The sequence below is a fragment of the Fundulus heteroclitus genome, chromosome 20 (assembly GCF_011125445.2).
Source record: "Fundulus heteroclitus isolate FHET01 chromosome 20, MU-UCD_Fhet_4.1, whole genome shotgun sequence".
Lineage (NCBI taxonomy): Eukaryota > Metazoa > Chordata > Actinopteri > Cyprinodontiformes > Fundulidae > Fundulus > Fundulus heteroclitus.
Window position 1 is genome coordinate 45,025,079 of NC_046380.1, and position 21,105 is coordinate 45,046,183.

The 21,105-nt window shown below is 45.9% G+C and overlaps 1 protein-coding gene across 3 annotated transcripts in view; it reads left to right on the plus strand.

The window, feature by feature from the left end:
• Positions 1-20,580, plus strand: part of setd5 (SET domain containing 5) — a 73,627-nt gene extending 53,047 nt beyond the window's left edge. The window contains exons 2-25 of one of the 3 annotated variants that reach the window (XM_021321954.2): positions 963-1,222; positions 3,094-3,196; positions 3,584-3,843; positions 4,146-4,204; positions 4,290-4,477; positions 7,088-7,126; positions 7,214-7,504; positions 7,660-7,808; positions 7,891-8,008; positions 8,107-8,216; positions 8,314-8,563; positions 8,708-8,773; positions 9,017-9,175; positions 9,270-9,653; positions 9,762-10,022; positions 10,316-10,433; positions 10,537-10,766; positions 11,626-11,682; positions 11,791-12,264; positions 12,589-12,681; positions 15,464-15,714; positions 15,820-15,929; positions 16,022-16,110; positions 18,223-20,580. In XM_021321954.2, coding sequence (XP_021177629.2) covers positions 1,152-1,222; positions 3,094-3,196; positions 3,584-3,843; positions 4,146-4,204; positions 4,290-4,477; positions 7,088-7,126; positions 7,214-7,504; positions 7,660-7,808; positions 7,891-8,008; positions 8,107-8,216; positions 8,314-8,563; positions 8,708-8,773; positions 9,017-9,175; positions 9,270-9,653; positions 9,762-10,022; positions 10,316-10,433; positions 10,537-10,766; positions 11,626-11,682; positions 11,791-12,264; positions 12,589-12,681; positions 15,464-15,714; positions 15,820-15,929; positions 16,022-16,110; positions 18,223-18,786 — 4,494 coding nt within the window. In that variant the 5' untranslated portion in view covers positions 963-1,151 and the 3' untranslated portion in view covers positions 18,787-20,580. The remainder of the gene's footprint in view (positions 1-962; positions 1,223-3,093; positions 3,197-3,583; positions 3,844-4,145; positions 4,205-4,289; positions 4,478-7,087; positions 7,127-7,213; positions 7,505-7,659; positions 7,809-7,890; positions 8,009-8,106; positions 8,217-8,313; positions 8,564-8,707; positions 8,774-9,016; positions 9,176-9,269; positions 9,654-9,761; positions 10,023-10,315; positions 10,434-10,536; positions 10,767-11,625; positions 11,683-11,790; positions 12,265-12,588; positions 12,682-15,463; positions 15,715-15,819; positions 15,930-16,021; positions 16,111-18,222) is intronic. The other 2 variants (XM_021321955.2, XM_012873370.3) reach the window with 2 other exon arrangements.
• Positions 20,581-21,105: the final 525 nt, after the last annotated feature.

A 21,105-nucleotide genomic window follows, 5' to 3' on the forward strand; every position in this document is an offset into this window, starting at 1 on the left:
TAAATTCTATCTTAATTTAACGTTCTTGATTTCATGAATCATTTCCCTGATGGAAGTGGGTCAAACAATGCATTACTGGGTAGCTGGGATCTATGGCTATACGTCTGGCCCTGTGCTGGACTCGTGCAGCATAAACCGTGTTTAGATCCTGTGGACGGCATCCCACAATCCTGTGTGCTGTCCTCACCACCCATGCTAAATCCTTCCTCTCCCGTAGCGTGCAGCTGCCACACCACACTGTCATGCTGTGACACAAAATGTAGCTGTACAGGTTCATTAACAGCTGGGTAGAAAGTCCAGTGCGTTTCAGTTTCCTAAGGAAGAAGAGCCGTTTTTGGTCCTCCTCCAGCAGATGGGCGGTGTCAACAGTTCAGGAGAGGTCAGAGGAGATGTGAATGTCCACTCTTTCCACCACCTGCCCCTCTATGCAGGGAGGACCATGTTCAGTCTTCCTGGACCTCCTGCAGTCCTGAAAGTAGAGGAGCAACAATGTTGAGACACCAATGGGTCGGGATGCGATCCGTCACAATGGAAAAAGGCTCATTTGAATAAAATCAACTGCGAATAGACATGTAATCATTTACTAGTTGTCGTAGAAGTTACTTTCACAACAACAATTGAACACTTCATTCACAAGAAAAAGGCTGTAATATTTCTAGCTGGCTGTGGAAAAGGTGTATTGCTGGAGTTGTGGCTGCTTAATCAGACCTACAGCAGGAATTTAGCAGTTAGGTTTTGTCACATTCCCGTCATTAAGAATGAGCCCATGAACTGGAATGGAGCAATCCTAATCATAGATAATCATAGAATTGACATATCGGTAAATTTTTCTGCCAAACATTAAAATTGTGTTGTATTGCTCATAAGGAATGCTCCAGAACTAAACCTGCCATTTTAAGCAGCCAGTTAAAGCTTGATGTTTTGAACTCTTGCTCACTGCGTATTCTGCCCCATGTCCTCAGGTCCCCGATGACCGTGAGCCGTGAGCTCCGGCTCAACGGCGCCCCCCTTCTGGAGTGCTCTGTTGCTGTCATCTGGACCTTGTGATTCCTCTGCTCCCTCACTTCTCCCCCATCCCATCCTGTCCCTCCTCCCCCCTCCCCCTCCTCCCCCTTGTCCCCCCTCTTCCACGCGTCGCTGTGCTGGACGTCATGAGCATAGTAATCACCCTGGGAGTCACCACACCTGAAACGTCTTACTCGGATATGGCTGCTGGATCAGAGTGAGTCACAACAAGCTCGCTGGAGCTGGCTGTCGTCCTTTGTTTTCCCCATTTTAATTGGATTTCTTTTTTTCTATCATCTCCTATACGTTCTGATTACCCTGTATGCTGTATTTGGATTTCAATAGTGCGTTAACACTGTTTATACACACACACACACACACACACACACACACACACACACACACAGTGGGGTAAGAACGTTTTTAGTCAGCCACTGATTGTGCCAGTTGTTCTACTTAGAAAGATGAGGACTGTAATTTTCATCATAGGTTCTCTTCAACTATGAGAGACAACGAGAAAAAAGGAAATCACAATGTAGGGCGCATAAAGATTTGTAAATGATGGTGAAAAATAAGTATTTGGTCGATGACAAAAGTTCAACTCCAGATTTTGTAGCATAACCTTTGTTGGCAAAGACAGAGGTCAAACAGTCTTGACCAGATGTGCACCGCTGCAGCTGCTATTTTGGCCCGTTCCTCCATGCAGATCTCCTGCAGAGCTGTGATGTTTCAGGGCTGTTGCTGGGACACATGGACATTTTTAATTCCCTCCACAAACTTTCTATGGGGATGAGGTCTGGAGACGTGCCTGGCCAATCCAGGACCTTGACGGAGCCACTCCTTCGTTGCCTGAGCGGTGTGTTTTGAGATCATTGTCGTGCTCAAAGACTGAGCTACATCCCGTCTTCAATGCTCTTACTGATGGAAGGAGGTGTTGGCTTAAAACCTCACAAGACGTGGCCCGTTCATTCTCTCCTTAACACAGATCAGTCGTCCTGTCCCCTTTGCAGAAAAACAGCCCCACAGCATGATCTTTCCACCCCCATGCTTTACAGTAGCTATGGTGTTCTTGGGATGCAACACAGCGAGTTGAGTTTGTTTTAAAAAGTTCTATTTTGGTTTCATCTGACCAAAGGATTTTTTCCCAATCCTCTTCTGGATCATCCATTTGCTCTCTGGCAAACTTAAGACGGGCCTGGAGTCTGGACACGTCCTGGCTGAAGCAGGGGGACACGCCTGGCGCTGCTGGATGTGACGCTGTCAGCGTAGGCTATTACTGACGGTAGCCTTTGTCACTTTGGTCCCAGCTCTCTGCCGTCATTCATCAGGTCCCTTCATGTAGTGAGGAGCATTTTGACCCCACGGGATGAGATCTTGCATGGGGCCCCCGATCGAGGGAGATTATCAATGATCTGGTACATCTTCCACTTTCTTCCAATTGCTTGATTTATTCACACCAACCTGCTGCCTATTGTAGAGTCACTCTTCCCAGCCTGGTGCAGGTCTACAGTTTTCTTCCTGCTGCTCTTGGGTGTCGACTCTTTGGTCTTGGCCACGCCTGAGTTTGGAGTCTGACTGTTTGAGCTGTGGACAGGTGTCCTTTATCCACAGAATGAGTTTAAACTGCTGCCATTAATACAGGGAACAAGTAGAGGACAGAAGAGCTTCTTAAAGAAGAAGTTACAGGTCAATGAGGGCCACACAATCTTGCTTGTTTGGGGGTGACCAAACGCTTATTCTCCACCACAATTTACACATACATTCTGGGTTATCTAGATAGATAGATAAGGTATATATCTGTCTATCTAGATAGATGGATAGGTATTCCACTGTTTACAGGGATTCCTTCTCACACTTGGGAACTGTAGAGAGAAGCTGGATGCTGGGCTTGTACTGCAGCATTCTGCCTTTGGTTCCTTTAGTATTTAGGCTTGCTGCAGGGCTGGAGTTTACTGGCTAAAACTGAAGAGGAGCTGCAGAGTGCTTTGGCGCCATCTAGGGACTGTCTTGTGGAAAAGCCAGCTCTAAAATGTCTTATCCATTGTGTGTGTAATTCTTGAACTGATTAAGTGTGTTTATATCTTTTAGCCCTGAGTCAGTTGAAGCAAGCCCTGCAGTAAATGAGAAAAACTGCAACAGCCACAGTTGTGGTAGTGCACAGAATCATGGGTATCGGGGACTACCATATGCTGTGAGTACACAAAGCTTTTCCTCATCTGCAGTTCTAATCATAGCATGTCTTTTAGTATGATGGATTACTCTTTCTCAATAAGATGGCTGCAATCATGATTAGCTAAGATAGTAAAACTCCAACTAATTTGATTCTGTCTCAGCTTTTCTTTTTTCCTAATCTTCTCCAAATACTTGGTCTGTTAAAGTACTGTTGGAAGAATAAAACTATAGGCTGCTAATGCATCTACTTGAAGTGAAGTTGTCTTTCCTGCTGTTAGGCTTCGGTATCTGCAGACTGCTTCTGTTATTAACAGCTGTACTGTTTCACATACCTGTTATTTTGCCCTCATTTTCATTTGTCTCCATTTTCCGTTTCCCTTTTTGCCTGAACACCCGTTGTTTGAAGATGCAACAGTCTTCCGTTGTATGTTGTCAGGATCACAACTATGGCGCACCCCCTCCCCCTACCCCACCCGCCTCTCCGCTTTCCCCAACCATCATTCCCCGCATGGATCTCAATGGCATGGTACGCAGCTCCCATTATCACGAACCCAGACCCGACACCTCAGCTGACAGTGACAGCTCCTCAGAAGAAGACGGAGCTGTGGCCAGTTGGTGCCACTGTAGCCCCACCCCAGACGGCGCGCACGTCAAATGTACCTGCAGGTTAGCAATGGGCACTCACCCCTTCTGGATGGCGCAGCATTAGGTTCAGCTGCTGGGACACATTTACTTTGCAAAAGACAGAACCCAGACTGCTTCTTTTATTGAGGAATTAAACGGGATTTGGGTCAGAACTCTACATGGCGAGGCTCTGTAAATTGAATTGTTCACAAGACCTCAATAGATCTTTTTTCTTGGGGGGGGGGGGGGGGGGGGCTTTTCAAATCAGAAGTCTTATTAGGCCAGAACTCAATGACACACATATCAAAAAGCGTAGATCCATTACTGATACATTGCTGTTGCAGGGAGCTGGACAGGAGGAAAGGAGTGCAGAGCATACACAGAAAACCAGAGAATGTCTCAGGTACAGTAAGTTCTGTCTGCAGTAGTGCAAAATAAAATAGTAATTTTCCACTTTATGTGCAAAAAAATGCCCCTTGTTTTTGTAGATGGAGAAACTAGTGCAACAGAAAGTGGGGATGAAGAGGTGTCGCCTTCCACCATCTCATACACCGCTACCCAGCATACACCCACCAGCATAAAACTGACTGTCAACCGAGTCAAAAGGAGCAAATCCAAAAAGAGGAAGAAGAGCACAGAGAGAGGCCGTGGAACACCAAAGCCAAAGAAAGTCAAGGTATGGAAAATTTCTCCCACAGAAACAGCCTTACTCAAGTGTTTCTACTTATTACACATTACAACCACAAACTTCAGTTATCTATAATTGTGTATTGAAACTAGAATAATGCATGGCTGGAAAAATCTAAAATCTGGGGCGTCCATTAGTATTGAGCAGCCTTCTGTTGATCCAGTTCCTCTGACTGCCTTTGCAGTTGCAGCTGGGAGTGAGTTTGTTCATGTCGCTGTGTGCTCCATCTGCACAAACACAAGTAGTGCTGCTGTTGTCAGGGGAATGGCATCACAACAAGCACTTTAAGCTTTTGTTAAAGTCCACTTCCAGCACCGACGTTGAAGCTTACTGCTGCTCATGCATGAAAAAAACAGCCCATAAAAGTTGGAGTGTTGGGTGTTCAGGCGGTGGAGTCACATTTACAAAGCGCTGGTACCGCTGTGAGCGGTCTGACATAGACGGCAGCTGTCAGTCCTGCTGCTCTGGCCCGTGGTTCTGTGGTTCTGCAGCTCCCGTTAACGACCTGCGTGTCATCTTCAGGTCAGAACCTACGTTACGACAGGAGGTTCTCTGGATTCTCCACACGGTGACTAAATACCACTCGTACAACGCAGACGGCTCCAAACCATGTGGGCCGACTCGTCAAGTCATTTAAGAGTGGAAGAATAAAACTTAATAAAGAACATAAAAGCAAAATGTTTAAGCAAACATGATTACTGGCACATCTAGCTTATTTATTGCAGGTTTTGCTAAAATGGCAACTCAAGTAGAAACTGTTTGAAAACATCTGATTCAATATTTAAAAATGAGATAACCAGAAGGACAAAAATCTAAGGTTATTTGCAAATTCTGGAAACCTAAAAAGTTCTACTAAGAGGGTATAGCGTGGTTGCCATCAAGAGAAGCCATTCTTTTTAATTATATTGTTCAAGTAAAAGGAAAAAGTCCATTGCAGTAAAACTACTCCTAAAAGCACTTTTTCCACAAAGTTACTAAAGTAAATGTAAATAAGGTTTCTAAGTGTAGCTAGTTAGATCTTTTAGTCACTTTGAATGAATTGGCCTATTTTGCAAGTGATCTTATGACTGCAAATGCTGCTGTATGTCAGGATATCAGTCTTAAATTTCATTCATGATGGTCTCAAAAAGTCCGCGGCCCGGAAATCCAGTCGGGAGAAGGGCGAAAACATGGTTTCCACCAACAAAAGCCTTCAGAGCCGTTCTCTGATGTTCTTTTAATGAAACAATATTAGGTAGATTGGACAACACGGAAGAAATAGCAGCATCAATGCTAACGCTTGCTTCCTCCATGCGAGCCGCCATTGCTGTCTAAATCAAAACAGTCTCACGTTCGCTTCTCCACTACGTCACATCTATGAAACTCCAGCCCTGCGTCCTGATTGGCCAGACAATAACATTGGTTGGAGAAATCACTCTGTATGGGAGATGTCCCAGATGGATGTGAGTGAAGCTAGGCGGAGCGACATCCGTCTGGCAAGGGTCAGGTTAGCTGCCTCCACCATGTTTTCATCAATGTGTTTTCCACAACATGTAACATTTTGCTTGTAGACCAGAACCTTCGGTTTTGGTTCTTTGCATGGTTTGTTGCAAAGCCGAAATAGGACTCCAGCATGACCCGTGCAGCTCCTGCGCAGTTACCGGGGGCCTCTTGGCTGCTTCTCTGATGAATGCTCTCCTTGAACAGCCTGTCAGTCTAGGTGGACCTCCATGTGTCGGCAGGTCTGCAGGTGGTCCGTCCTCTCCGTGTTCAGATGATGGATTGATCAGAGCTCTGGGAGATGTTGTACAACCTGAGCCTGCTTCTGCTGCCCTGACCTGTCTGCTGGGTTCCTTGATCTTCATGATGCTGGTTGTTTCTAATGTTCTGACATTAGAGAACAGTGTTGGAGAACGTTGTTCTGAGGCCAGAAACAGAACGACCAGATTATATGACACACACATAGACTCTGTTAATTTCAAAGGCAATTGACTCCACCGAATTCTATTAAGGTTGTCCGTGTAAAGAGGACTGAAAACAAATGCGCACTTTTCAGATTCTTACAACTATTCATGACTCTGTAGGTTATTCACATAAATTCCAGCCAGTTTGTTGTTGTTTTTTTTACTTTTTATATTCAATAACTGTTTTATATCAACATATACACCTGTCCACCCTTGTCACATCTCACATTTCGCATCTTGACATCTTATTTACGCAAACCATTTTAGACATTTCAATTACAAGCAAACAGTGGCAAAAGTTATCCAGGGATCATTGATGGAGGAGACAGTCAAACAGAGATACATTTCCTTCAAGTAGACATTAGCCCTATTAGGAGAAACGTATAGTCATTAACAACATCCATGGATATATAAATCACAAAAATTGCAGTGAAAGGGACAACAGTAGACGTAATGAAAATATATACTAAAGTACAGTTTATGGTTTTAACATGACAACATTAGGTACGGGCTTTATACAGCTTGATACGTGCACAATATTGACAAAGTATTGTAACATTAATGTAGGTTGAATTGTGAGCTTTGCACATAAAAATCTACTGTTAAAGATAATTTCAGTTTTTTAACTCATGCTGCTTTTGCTCCTTTGTTTCAGGCTTTCAGACAGGGTTCAAGGAAATCAATGAGGATGAAGGTGAGAGTGGCATCAGACTGAAGCAGCATGTTTCACTGTCTGTGTGATTATTGGCTTCTGGTCACAGCGCCTTTTGTTCTCCTGTAGAACTCCACCACCGAGGCCAGCGTGCTGGACGAGAACACAGCAGAAGGCTGGGAGAGCCGGATCCGCCAGTGGACCGACCAGTACGAGGAGGCTCTTTCCAACCAGTACAGTGCTGATATCCAGACCCTGCTCGAGCTCCACCGCTCTGCCTGTTCGTCAGTCTCCAAGGTTGAGGGTGGCACATCAACACCTCCTTCCAACACACACATCCATGCCTCTGTCAACGGCATGGACACCATCAACCGCACTGAGCTGGCGTGCAACAACACGGTGCTGGGCTCACAGATGCAGGTCAGCTCCCGGTTCCTGTTGGATGGAAGGATTAAAGATATCATGATGGGCAGACTTGAAAAGAACTGCAACCAATCCCAAACCATTTAGACAATGACTTCAAGGCGTTAATGTTATGGCACGAAAACAAATCGGTGTGCTCTCTCACTCTGCAGCTCCAGCTGGGCCGGGTAACACGGGTACAGAAACACCGGAAGATCCTCCGAGCAGCCAAGAACCTGGAACCAGACACGCTTATTATTGAATATCGGGGCAAGGTCATGCTCAAGCAGCAGTTTGAAGTCAACGGGCATTTTTTTAAAAAGTAAAAAGCTCTTCCCATCTGAGCTTTCGTCTACTACTGAATCACTTTTTTCACTGCTACTTACCATGTTTTTATTGTCCAGGCCTTATCCATTCGTGTTGTTCTACTCCAAATTTAACGATGTTGAGATGTGTGTGGATGCCAGGACGTTTGGAAACGATGCCCGCTTCATCAGGAGGTCCTGCACACCAAACGCTGAGGTTAGTCATGGACTGTTTTGAAAGTTAACTGCTGTTAAACTCCTGTTCTCTCTTTGTAAATGTTAATAAAACGGAAAATGTTATCTTGCCGTGCCAAGGTCCGACACATGATTGCTGAGGGCATGATCCATCTGTGCATCTACGCCATCAGTCAGATTGCAAAGGACTCTGAGGTCACAATTGGATTCGACTACGAGTTCAACAGTTGGTTAGTCCAGCTTTTCAGAACCCTCAAATCTCCAGCTTTCTGTGTTCTTCAGGTAGTCAGAAGGCGTTTTTAACTTTCTCCCCCAATTATCCTCCAGTAATTATAAAGTGGACTGTGCCTGCCATAAAGGCAACCAGAACTGCCCGGTGCAGAAGCACAACCTCAGCCCTATGGAGAGTTTCCTGAGCCCATCTGCACCGGTTCTTCCCTCCCCTGCTGTTGGCGCTGAGACCCGGCGAAGAAAAGCCCAGAGAAAGGAGCTGGAGAACTGCCTGGCCAGCAACGGCCCGCTGGCTCCGGACCAGCGGCTGGAGGCCAAGGACCTGCAGGGAGCCACAGACACTGAGGTTTGTTTAACTTAACCTAGACAGTGTGTTTTTTTAATTCTAGCTCTGCATGAACTGACATTGTCTGGATCCCAAAATGAAATCAAAGTGTTGGATAAAAATTACTTTGAAGTTTTGAAAATGCAAATTTCTGTGTGCATTTAGGAGAGAGCGCCGAATGAGGTCAAAGTGGAAGACGTGGATGAAAATGGGATCGGCTGTAGTAAAAGAGTACGACATTTTATTATCAGTTTTTCCCCAAATTGCTCGTTATTTGGATATTTGGATTTTGTTGAAATGTAAAACAGGATTCCTGCAGGGCCTTATAAAGTCCGAAATAAGCCCAGATTTCTCATACAAGGTCCTAAATTACCTGAAGTTGGCTTTTAAATTTGTACATTTCTTCATTCATCAAAAAATGCTTTAAAAATAGTTGTTTTATTAAAATGGACTTCTCTCTGCCTGCTCATGAAGGCGCCAAACAGCCTTGAAAGGCAAAGGTCCGCCGTCGGAGTAGAGGCTAAGGATGAGGCTGTGGACGCTGCGGATGGGGCAGGGAATCCCCCCGAGACTCCTTCTGTTCCATACAGCTCTGGAGTGGGAGTCAGCACACGGCGGACCACCTATTTCACGGTCAGACAGAGGATGCACCGACTGTCTGCTTGATATTAGGCCTCAGTGTGGAAAGGCTTTCTAAAATTGTCTATATTCACACCCTCCCTTCCAGGAGACCCCTCCTCTTGAAGAAAAAGCTTCAGTACCCATCCTTCCGGCCCCAGCTGCTCCCCCTAAACCTGCCAGACCTACCAAACCCCGACCCAAGAGCCGGATATCTCGCTACCGTTCAAGCTCCTCCCAGCGAGCTCGGCGGCAGCGCCAGGCTCTCGCCCAGCAGGCGGCGGCGGCGGCGGCCGCTGCGGCGGCTGCAGCAGCCTCAGGGCAGTTGTCTGCTGATCAGGGGGCTGCTCTGAATGACGAGGGGTCTCAGTGCCAACACGGAGCTGAACATGGCCACGGAGATGGTGGTCAGGGAGCTCATCCCCTGGACGCAGATGGCCAGGGTCCCAACAGCATACTCAAAGGCAATGTGCGCTACCCCAAGACCAAGAAGGTTAGAATATGCTTGATTTGGCTGGTTCACAACAGCTCAGGATTCCTATGTCAGAGTTTTTTTTGTTCATTCACAGTACGCTATGTAGTCATATGTTTTTCTCATCAGTACCTAGTCACAGAGTGGTTGAACGACAAAATCCCTGGGGGGGAGAAGCTCCTCCAGGAGGTGCCTGTGGAGCGCCCCCTGCGGATAACTACAGACCCCACAGTGCTGGCGACCACCCTCAACATGCTGCCAGGCCTGTCCCACTCATCCCTCATCTGCACAGCTCCCAGACACTACGTCCGATTCGGCTCCCCCTTCACCCCCGAGAGGCGTCGTCCCCGCCCGCTGCAGATGGATGGCACCTATGGCTGCTACAAGAAGGTCAGACAGATGCAGGAAACTCACGTATACGCTGTTGCTTTTAAACTAGTAATCTAACATGGGCAAAGAAGGGAAATGTCTACAATGAACTTTATTTTTACAGATGATCACAACTGATTCAGAAGGTGCTCCTTTGCCTAAGTTTAGTCCATTAACCGTCTCCTTCTCCCCCTGTTTGTGAAGCACATGACACATACCATTAAGCCGCATCACTATTGGTTCTGCTCTGTTACGTGTTGTGCTGAGTATTTGTATCAAAGATTTATATTGTTGTCGTTGTTGTCACCGTGCAGAGGTGGATCAAACAGGTGGAGGATGAAAGCTGTTCTACCAGCGTGGAGGACGGTACAGAGTCAACCTCATCCCAGCAAAGTACCAGCAGCCGCTCCACCCCCAACCCCCTCTGCAGTGGTATGTGCACAGCCACATCTGACTCTCTGCGCTGCTTTAAGTCATGTTTTTTCTGGATTCATGTATATTACATATGTATTTCCTCTGTTTATATTCAAATCAGACGTCAGCGCACCGTTTAAAAAGCGGCAGCACAAATACGCAGCTGAGACCGCGCGAGCATCCTCGGACCACCTACTTCGCCCGCTCTCACCGATCACGCCACCGCTCCCCGAGGACTCCCCCCACCCACTGCTCCACCCATCCTGTGGCTCTCTGCTGCCAAATGGTCTGATCTGCTCACCAATGCCCTCACTGCCCACAAGCCGCTGCAACACCCCGCTTCAGTTCGAAGTAAGAGAGAGTGCACAAATCTTTGAGACTTTTCATTTTAGACACTGAAGAGGAATATTGGCTACAGTGAATTAGAAATGCACCAATTCATCGACCTGAGATCAAACTCAACAAAGTTTTGTTTTGATCGGTTCTGATCATGGTTCTGATATTGTTTTTCCAATTTAGTGAACCCACACCACTAACAACTCCCATGATCTTCTGTCTATAAACGCATCAGGCTCAACAGCATGTACTGTGATGTACTTACTGGCTGATCAGGGCTTTGTGCATGAACAATATCAGTAGTTCCTTCTTGTTCCGTTATCTATCAAAGGATTTGGGACTGGGTTGTATTCCTCCTGAAAACATAGTTGGTGAGAACAGAACTGATTGGTGCATCTCTACATGAAGTCATTTAATGTTATTGAGGTGTTTCTGTGTTAATTACTATGGATAAACGTAGAAATCAATGACGATCAATGATAGCTTTGATATGGATGCAGATTTAAGCCACCTCCATTCTCTTTTTCTGAGCTATAAATAACAGCAGATCAACATTTTAGCTAGGCTTCCTGCCGTTGCCGGTTAGTAGATATTTCAGGACAGGTGATGCCTCACCATGTGTGAAGAAGCAGTTAATGGAAAACAGCGCTTAGTATTATTTTAAAATCAAAAACAACATAATTACAGAGTTTACATTTGAAACTGTCTCATAATAACAATCAGCGAAGCTAGCATTCTGTCTTTAAACCTCAGCCCTCCATGTGCATTCCTAGATAATGTAGCTCCTTATCCTAGCTCTAAGGTATCTATAAGATTGCCAACTTTTCCAAATCCAGCATATTCTATTAAATAAAGCCTTTTTCTTTGACTGTAGAACATATCATCTCCTGAGGCATCTCCTGTACACCGGCCAGAGTCCATCTCTCCAGAGGTATGTTCCCATGTCAGTGCTCCAAACCCTGCAGCTGATGTAGTTCTTAATCTCATTTAGTCACCGTTATCCTTTTTCTCTTCTGCTTTGCTCCCCTCCAACTGTCAGCCGTCTCTTCAGGCTGACTTTGACGCTTCTAGGCCTCAGTTTCTGGACCTGTCGCTCCCGTCCAGCTTGGAGAGCCCCGTGGCCATGACCTCTGATGAGTTTGCTGGGACTGCTTCAGGCCCAGATTCCCAAGGCCAGTCATCTGTGGGGCCCAGCTCCCTAAACCTTGTGTCATGTCCTTCCTCAGACTCCAAAAACAGGGAGAAGGCCTTCAGGACAGAGTTCAACCTCATTTATACCTGCTCCCCCCTCAATGCAAACCTTGGAAATCCGTTGAGCTCAGAGCGCTGCCATTCCCAGATGGACGGAGCTTTTTCTCCTGCAGATTCCTTCCACAGTTCCTTAAGTGGACAGGGACTGCTTGGAGACGTGGGCTCCGGGTCAATGTCACCTTTTGGGGAGTCTCATTATGGAGCCGGCTACCCGGACAGGAGCACCTCCCCTCACACCAGTAACCCTCCACAGAAGAAGAAGGCAAGTTCTCCACACTCAGTGATAGAAAATCTAAACGTTTTAATGTTGTCAAATTTTGTTCGCAACTGAAAAGCCAGACTTCATGAGCTGCTTCCACCGTTCTCTGTGGCTCCGTGTTAGCAAGTTAATCCCACTATGGCTTTTCTGCTCAAGGAACTTCTTAAGTTAGAAGGAACCTTTTTAGTTACGTTTGTGTATCTGAATCTCTTAGGATTGCCCCTTCCTCCCTCTCCCTCCTCCTCCTCCTCCTCCTCAGCCATCCCTACCCCTCGATGCTCCTTGACACTCTTTGCCAAGTCTCTCTTCCGCTTTCTTCCAAGGCAGAGGGCCAACCAGCATACCATTAGTCTGCTGACAGGAAAGGCAGAATACCAGCCTATAGCTGTAAGAAGTGAAAACAAGCCAGTACATAATATGGTGAATATGCTCCCTACAACTACATCTTTAGAAGTGTGCATGTAAATATTGTTCTTTTGCATCTGCATACAGTTCCCACCCCATGCTCTGACCGCTCCGTCCCCTCCTCCAGACATACACCGAGCTACGAGCCCATGGTTCCCCCAGAACTTCTGTGTTATCAAGCCATTTCAGTCCGACTCATCTCTGTGTGGACGCGTTCATCCATTGCCTTCAGGCCAATGGTTCATGAATTCTCATGATGTTGTCAGAATGAAGTGCTTGCTCCATAACAACCATGGCTCTTTCCCAGTAAGAAAAAGATCAATTAAAATAAAACCGTTTGTTCATCAAACGGATCAGGGACCATGTTGTTATGACAACATTGTTTATTATGAGGTGATTCAACTTTGGGACTTAGTTAAATACTCAACAAATTACATTTGATCCCTATAGATAATTTTAGACGTGGACAGACTTGTCATAAGTTCTGAATGGCTGTGGAGCAGATCGTACCAGGATCAATCGCTGCTCATAGGAACCACGGGGGAATTCATTTTCTGTCACCAGTGAAGTATCTTGCAACAGTATGCTTACCCAGGAAATACTTTCAGGATTCTACCGCCAACTCCAAGGTGTTTGGGATTTGATCTGACAGCATACATGGATTCAACATTTAAAAATAAAATGAAAATAGCGTTGCATCTGTGTATACATTCTGTTTTGTTACCCCTGAACAAAATCTAGAGGCACCAAACTAGTCAGCAGTCAGTGTGTAACTTAATGTGATAATAAATCCAGCTGTTCTGCTTAAGGCTTTGGAGGTTTCATTAGAGAACAGCCTGCATCATGAAGACCAGGGGAGACCTGGGAACCCAGCACACAGACCAGAGTAATCTCCTAAACTTTGAGCTTCTCCCAGAGCTCTGTTCAATCCCGCTCCTGAGCACGGAGACGATGGACCAGCTGCAGACCTACCAAGACGTGGACATCTCCAGTCATTGCTCCCGGCCTGTCAGTCCAGGGAGAGAAATAATTGGGTTGGACAAGGAGAGCATTAATCAGCGAATCAGCAAGGAGTCCATGGGACCTCTTGATGGGCTGCAGAGATCCACTGGAAGGTTCTGTTGACACGAAAACCTTTAGATGTGCAATCCACAAATTCATTGAAACCCAACATGGAACTTATTGACCTGCAAGCAAAACGTTATGTAGCAGAAAACTGCACATTACCCTAGAACCCCCCCCCCCCCCCCCCACACACACACACACACACACACACACACACACACACAGAGTGAAACATGGTGGTGACAGCAGCATGCTGTGAGAAGCACATTAGAATGGCCCAATTAAAGTCCAGACCTACATCCAAATGAGAGTCTGTGGCATGACTGGAAATGATTATTTCCTAATATTTGTTGATCACCGCAGCATGTGACTCAGCATGTGATAGCGTAGGCTTTGTTCAGTGATGTCACTTTCTGCACAAAGCTGTTTCTGGCCAGGAGCGTTGCTAAAGCAAAGGCTGTAGAAAGTCTGGGGAGGAAGGACTGCAGCACAGGCATTAATTGAAAACACATTGCCATGCAATGCACTCATCACACAGTTGTCGTTAGGCCATCATCACTGTCTTCATATATAAACACTGGCAAAAAGACTCAAGCACAGAAGTAAAGGTCCTAAGTGTAATGATCCAAATTGGAGGCGTGGCTTGAACCACAGGCCGTTTGCCGGAGCTCCTGGCTGTCAGTGTAAACACAGTTTGGGTCTGGATGAGCTGTAGTGGTCACATTCTAGAGCTGTCCTTCATTGGCGGCGTTCAGCACTCCACTCCTGGAACCAGGGTGTGCAGAAGAGAAATCTACAGCCTGGATGTTCTGAAGTGTGTGGCCACCGCTTTTTGATGTGCTTGTTTCTTGTTTATCAACTCATTTCCCCTTTGTGGTCTGCATGTCAGATGAATCATGTCCCAAGTCCAACCATTCCTTCTTGGGGATGAACCTTTTTCTGCTCTTACAGCATTTCAGTACCTCCATGGAGATGTTAACGGGCTGTTCATGTGAAGGTAAACAGAAAGTGAGCCGTGCCCACTCCTGCATCGCTGGCAGCATTCTCATTAAAACCGAAAGCAGAAATTAGGTCCCACTACTTGTGCGTGATTTGAGGCTTATAAACCCTCTTCTACTGAGGCAAGCTTAATGAATGCTGCTGGTGCACAGTGATAACTTCAGGTCTGGACATCCACTACTCCACCACAGCCTTCAGTGCTTCATTTTTCTAAGGCAGATATTTAAGACCAGAGCCATCCATGTCAGTGTGCGACCATGCGGTGATCCTCCAGCTCTCTCCTGATCTCCCAATGAGTCCTCTCATTCTCATTGTCAATAGTGGAGGTGTGTGTATGCTTGAACCCCCTCGTGAACGTTGATGTGTGTGTTCTTGTCGATTTTGAGCGTGGTTGCATCATGGTGTGGTGCGTCTACTGTTGCCTGCCTGGTCCTTAAAGCTTCAGCCGTACATTTTTTGAAAATCCTGTGCAATCATTCAGAAACCGGACAGAACCGAGCAAGCGCAGAGATGCAAGTTTGATCTAAAAATCGATCTCCAAGCTTTAAACGGGGTTTGAAAATCTCTTTTCAGACAAGTAATCTCAGGTGTGCTGCATGAGGCCTGTCATCACTCAAAATTGCAGTCTTGGCAAATAATGTGGTTGATTTGGCAGCCTGGCATCAGAGACAGTAAGAGGTGCTGGCGGGCTCAGCGGGTGTTTATTAGTCTGTCTCCTCTCTCCGCTGCTCAGGTGTCTCTGCTGGAATATCGGAAGAGGAAGCAGGGCAGCAGCCGGGAGTCTGAACCAGCAGCCAGAAGCAGCCACACGCGGCCCGACTCCTACTGCAGCAAGGAATCCCATCCAGCCCGCTCCTATCAGCAGATGCAGCCCCCAGCCTCCCAACACCCCGCAGCTGCTGTCCCACACTTAGAGGAGGTCAGCCTCCCAGACCACCACAGGTCGTCACTGAAATCCAAACAGCAGGAGTGCAACAACCAGTGGTGAGAGGCTGCTAATGCTTGGCTCCACTATCTAAATCACCTGGTAATGACACTGATGCTCATCATAACTGGGGAAATAACCGTCTGCTTCCCGCTCCTCTAAAGGATGGTCCCCACTACTGTTGAACGTTTACGGGAAGGTCAACGAGTGCTGAGAAGCATCAAGATGGATCGCATTTACAAAAGGAGTGATGGCTCAGCAGAGAAAGACTTGGGTATGAGGACAGAAACATCTATCCATGTTGATGTGGCAGAAAAATGGAAGAATCCAAGAAAATGAGCCTTTGATCCTCGTGTCTATTTTCAGATGCAGATCGATACGAGAGGCGAGCAGGACCTGGGGCTTCTTCCACAAAGAGCCCACTCAGATACAGCTCCCCTGTCTACTCACACCAGGTAGTCTGCACCATTCTGTCCCACAGGTAGAGAGACGGAATCCCATTTCTGGGTCGGCATTGTTTCATCACTTTGCTTTTTCAGCATATTGGAGATTTCATGTGATAGACCAACAGAAAGTAAAAGTGCCTAATTATGGATTTAAAGGAAAATACAGTTAAGCTCAAAATTATTCATACTCCTGGCAGATTGTGATTTAAAATGATTTTCATTCTACCAAGAAATCTTCTGACAGGAAATGAGACCGGCATCTTTCAAAAGATAATGAAGCAATGCAAAATTGGAATCGTTTTAGAAAAAAACAGGTTAAAATTAGTTTGTCTGCCCAACGTGTGGAGGCTAGTCCACACATTGGGCAGGGTCTAAACCACATGCTGCCCCAAGAAGACCACTATCAAAGGAAAGCCATAAGAAGTCATGCCTGCAGTTTGCTACATGTCAGTTAATGGAGTGAGCAGCTTTTTAACCCTAAAAGTGTAACTCACCCTGATGTAAAGCCATAACTCCCTCCCCAGACACACTCTGAAAAATGGCACCAAAGTGGGCCGATCCAAGAGACGGATGCAGTTTCTGAGTGGTGAAGTGATGTTATCAGCATCGTTGCTAACATGGGCTGAGGTTTAAAGCAGTAACAAAAGCTGAACACTATTGATCAATGGTCATGATCCCAACTCCTGAGTCTGACTCACCACAGGGGCGGGGTGTATCTGCCTGAGAGGCCTTTATAGCCGAGCATGGTGCTATGGTGAGGAAAGCATGTACCGTTTGATCTAATTCAACTGCAGTAGCCACCATTCAACTAGAGGGCAGCACTAAGATAGTTTTACTAAACAAGTTCATATGAAAATAAAAGTAATAAAATTGCTCAGTAACATTAAAGTGGCTCCCTTAACACATTTATACAATTTGTGAAAATGGTTGATTTTATGGTGACCTAAAGCTGCTTTATGCTTGACGCACGTACGTTCTGTGCTGAATGAGATGCGTGGACACATCTGCAACATTTATGCTCCATGCAGCTTTTCCTCCAAAGTAGCACTGTTCTCCTAGACTCTAGAGGGCAGTGTTACACTCCTACACAAAGCGTACTACATCCAACTACACGTAGAAGTAGAAAACAGTTGTTTCCAACATTTAAGCCTCTTACTTTCTTGCCAGAGTGACTTCTGTCCAGGAGTTGGTAACAATTTGTTGATCACAGGGATCTTTATTGGCTGATTCATGTTTATATTTATGATCCTCCGCCAGGAGCGCTTTCTCATCCATCATGTTTTTCTGCGCTAGACTGTCCATGTAGTTTTCAATTTTCCTAGGTGTGCTAAGGAGTAAAAGAACTGAAGCCTCATTTATTAAACATTGTGTAGAATCTATACTAAAAGTGTACGTACGTCCCAAAACCCTGTTTGTCTGATACATGATCAGAACCAATGAAATTAAACGTTTGTTGAGTTTGATCTCAGTTCAGTAGATTGGTACTCTACATACGTTTATAAAAAACTTTATTCTGATGCTGTGGCGTCTTTTCTTTTGCCATGACAGTGCACCAGACCCAGTTACCATTACAGGAAACCCTGCATGATCCTGTATCCTCTGATGAGATTGCCTGCCATGATGGCCGATCCAACAAATGTTCAATCTAGAAGCTAGGAGCTATTATTAACCTTTAATAATAGCTCCTAGTCCCAAATTGGGACAGCCTTTAACTCCGACGTCATTACGTGACGGAAACGCACATGGACGGTGCAAGTCAAATCCGGGCCTACAGCCAGCTGAAAATGAACTACAAAGTGTGCGCTCTCTTCTCTCCAGATATTTTCGTTTATTTCCATGAGGTGGCTGTCCTGATACGTCATGTCATGCAACGGATCGCCAGTAAGGGACTTTGCGATGTCCCTGGGCAAAACTAGCCCCACATAAAGCTTTGGTTTGGTCCGCCCTTCTTACTCCATTGTCACTTTAGCCAAATAAGAACACCTAATGTTCCTAAATAGCAGACTTTAGTGATCCCTGTGTTAATTGGTTTTGTCTGTTACTGTGATGAGCGTTAGTGTTGGTAGAAATGAGACCCCTGAACATGTGATAACATGGACCTGGTGTCCTGTTTGTGTCCAGTCAACAGAAAGTCACCGAGAGACAGACAGCCCATCATTCACCCATCAGACGTCCAACTCTCCGTTCCAGAGTTCCTACAGTCCCTCATCCAGCCAGAGCTTCTACCCTCGCTTCTCCTCCCACCCAGGACCATCCCAAGACTACCCCAACTCCTACTCAAGTCCCACCCCCACCCTTGTGTCAGATCCCAGGCAGCCATGCGGCTCCCTTCACCAGCAGAGTGGCAGCAGCAGTAGCAGCAGTGATGGAGGCCACAACTACGGCAGCAGCCAGCTAAAAACAAGCTTTTTGAGTAGCAGCTTATTGGAGGCCGCCACCTCGGGACCCCGAGCCCAGGGACAGACTAAAGTAGACTTGAGTGCTCAGGGCTCCAGAGGGAGTCAGCAACAGGCTCCTGTTAGCCTGAAGGGGAGCAGCCCAGGCCAGGGAGGGCTGCAGGCCAGCTCCAGGCTAGCAGGCGCCCCTGGACCCACACACTACTCACAGCAGGGAGCAGGGCTCAGTCAGTTCCAGCACTCCCCTCACCAGGGACCCGCAGTAAGGACGAAGTCAGGAAGCTTTTAGGACCTTGTTCAGCTGTATGTGTGAGTGTGTGAAGCTACATGCCTCCTGGGCTCCTGACCGGGGGTTCAGGGAACCAGAGGAGCCACATGTACAGACCTGAGGGGAGCAAGAACTTCCTGAGAGATTTCTCCCTTTCTTATTTTCCGTTTTTCATTTCTTTTTGTTTTCAGGAAAAGAACATTACAACTTTGTGCACATAGATAAATCATTGACTATGGACATCATGACAGAATATGGGGGAAGCAACTTGGAAAACATGGAAAGACAGAATCCAACCTGCAGGTGATCACATGTAACTTTGAGATTATCCCAGAGGTCTCCTCTTGTTCCACAGTGGGCAAACTGGCTTCTTATTAAAAACAAGAAACACGTTCCAGATCAGCATCTGCACAGAAGGCTAAATTACTGTTCCCGTTGTCGTGGTAACCAGGGTGGTTAGATGCTTACTGTTGTATTTCCCTTAAAACACAAGATGTTCAGATTTATTCTTGTTCGTAGGGGTGACTGATGAACGGGTAGAACGGGGGATTGGGTTCTCCAGGATCATTCCGTAAGCTTCCCAGGTTCTTCTTTTCTCTCAGTATGAAAACAGACCATTTATTCCCTCACAGTTCTTGATCATTTGATTTGTTTTGTGCTGGTTTTGGTTCATTTGTTTGCTCCGCTGAAGCGTTGGGAGTTTTAGGACTTTTCGACAGGAGACTTCCAAAATCCTACAGAGACATCCAGGTCCTTCAGCTTGTGGTGCTCCAAACGTTTTTTCCCTAATAAAGTTGCAATCCGGTTCTGGCCCACCACACCTGTCCGCCCATCTTGTTTTGCTATGAGCTCGTATCTGTTGTTTAAACCCAGGTCAGGTCCTTCGTGCAGCAGTGATTACATTCAGGAACGGAGGAATGGGACTTGATGGCAGGATTTCTGATCTGTCAGATCTCTGGAGTTTCTCTGACCAATCCTTGCATTCCACGTGACGAAAAGCAAAGCAGAGCAGGTTTCTAAGGAAGCAAAGATCATTTCTTAAACAGATGTGATTAAAAAGCTGCTACATATTCCTGTGAAAGCTGTCTCCCTTTCTGTTGTCTGCTTTTTATTTCTTTAACCAGTTTTTTATCCTTAAACAACTGACTTGTAAACCAGAGGTCTCCAGACCACTGCAGTGGTACGTCAGACTGGAGCGGAGACGACAGCCGAGCAGCAGCAGGACGCGCCCCTCCCCCTGCTCTTTCTGTGCTTGGAATTCAGGGCCTGATGTGGGGGAGAAAAACCCCGTATTTGTGGGAAAGACTTGAAAGACTGAGGGAAGACCCCACCCCCTATCTCCACCTGCCACTACAACCCACCACTCCCTCCCCACCAACGCACAGGAGGGAACCCAGATTACATGAATGTCGGACAGAATAAAAACATGAACATTGTGACCCAAAATGAACCAGCACCTTAAAGACACATCCAACCTAAAATACCCAATAGGATATTATGTATGATTATGTGTACTTGTATAGAAAGAATGTGATAGAATTGTATGGAGAAAATATAGTACACTGAATTTATGGCATGGTATTTGTAGAGTCTGATTGAGCAGGTTTTGTCAGATGCTTCGGAGATCTGAGTCTGTTCCTGGGTTCCTTCAAACACCACACATTCTTCTCTTGTTTTTGTAAGATGTATTCTGTTGGTTTTCTTCTTTTTTTCCACAGATCATAGTAGTAACTATTTGAATTGTTCTCTAAGAGATTTAAGAAGCAAGAGATGTAATGCATTTTGATAATAAAAAATAATCATAACAGCAAAGTATTTGGAAACTAGCATTGTGATGTGTGACTTACGGGATTAACTCATAAACTACATATTCTACCACTTTTGTAAGCAAAAAACTGTGTTCCTGGTTGATGTAAAAATTCTAGTGACCAAAAGTAGATCAAAGAAAATGCATGGTGTTATCTGGATGATTAATGTTTTTAAGAGAGCTGTTGAAGAAATATCACCAGTTACTATTTTACCAGCACTTGACCTGATCAGTATAAAACCAGATCAGTCAGTGCTGGAGGCTGAAGGGGACGATGGGTTCAAGACCAAAGCAGGCTTTGACATATGTGTCAAAGATGTAGTGTCTGCAAAAGGGAGGTATATATATACAGAAGACATGAGATCAGAACATGTAGAGCTGTGGTATGAAAGTGCAAAAATATGTTCAGGTTGGCTGAAAGCTACTTAAATGGTTTTACACGGCCTTACCTTTCTGTTGGGTACTTGCTCCAATGTTTCATACAGGAAGATCAATGGTGTTGCCTTTGTTTCCTGTCCTAAGTTATCCTGCCC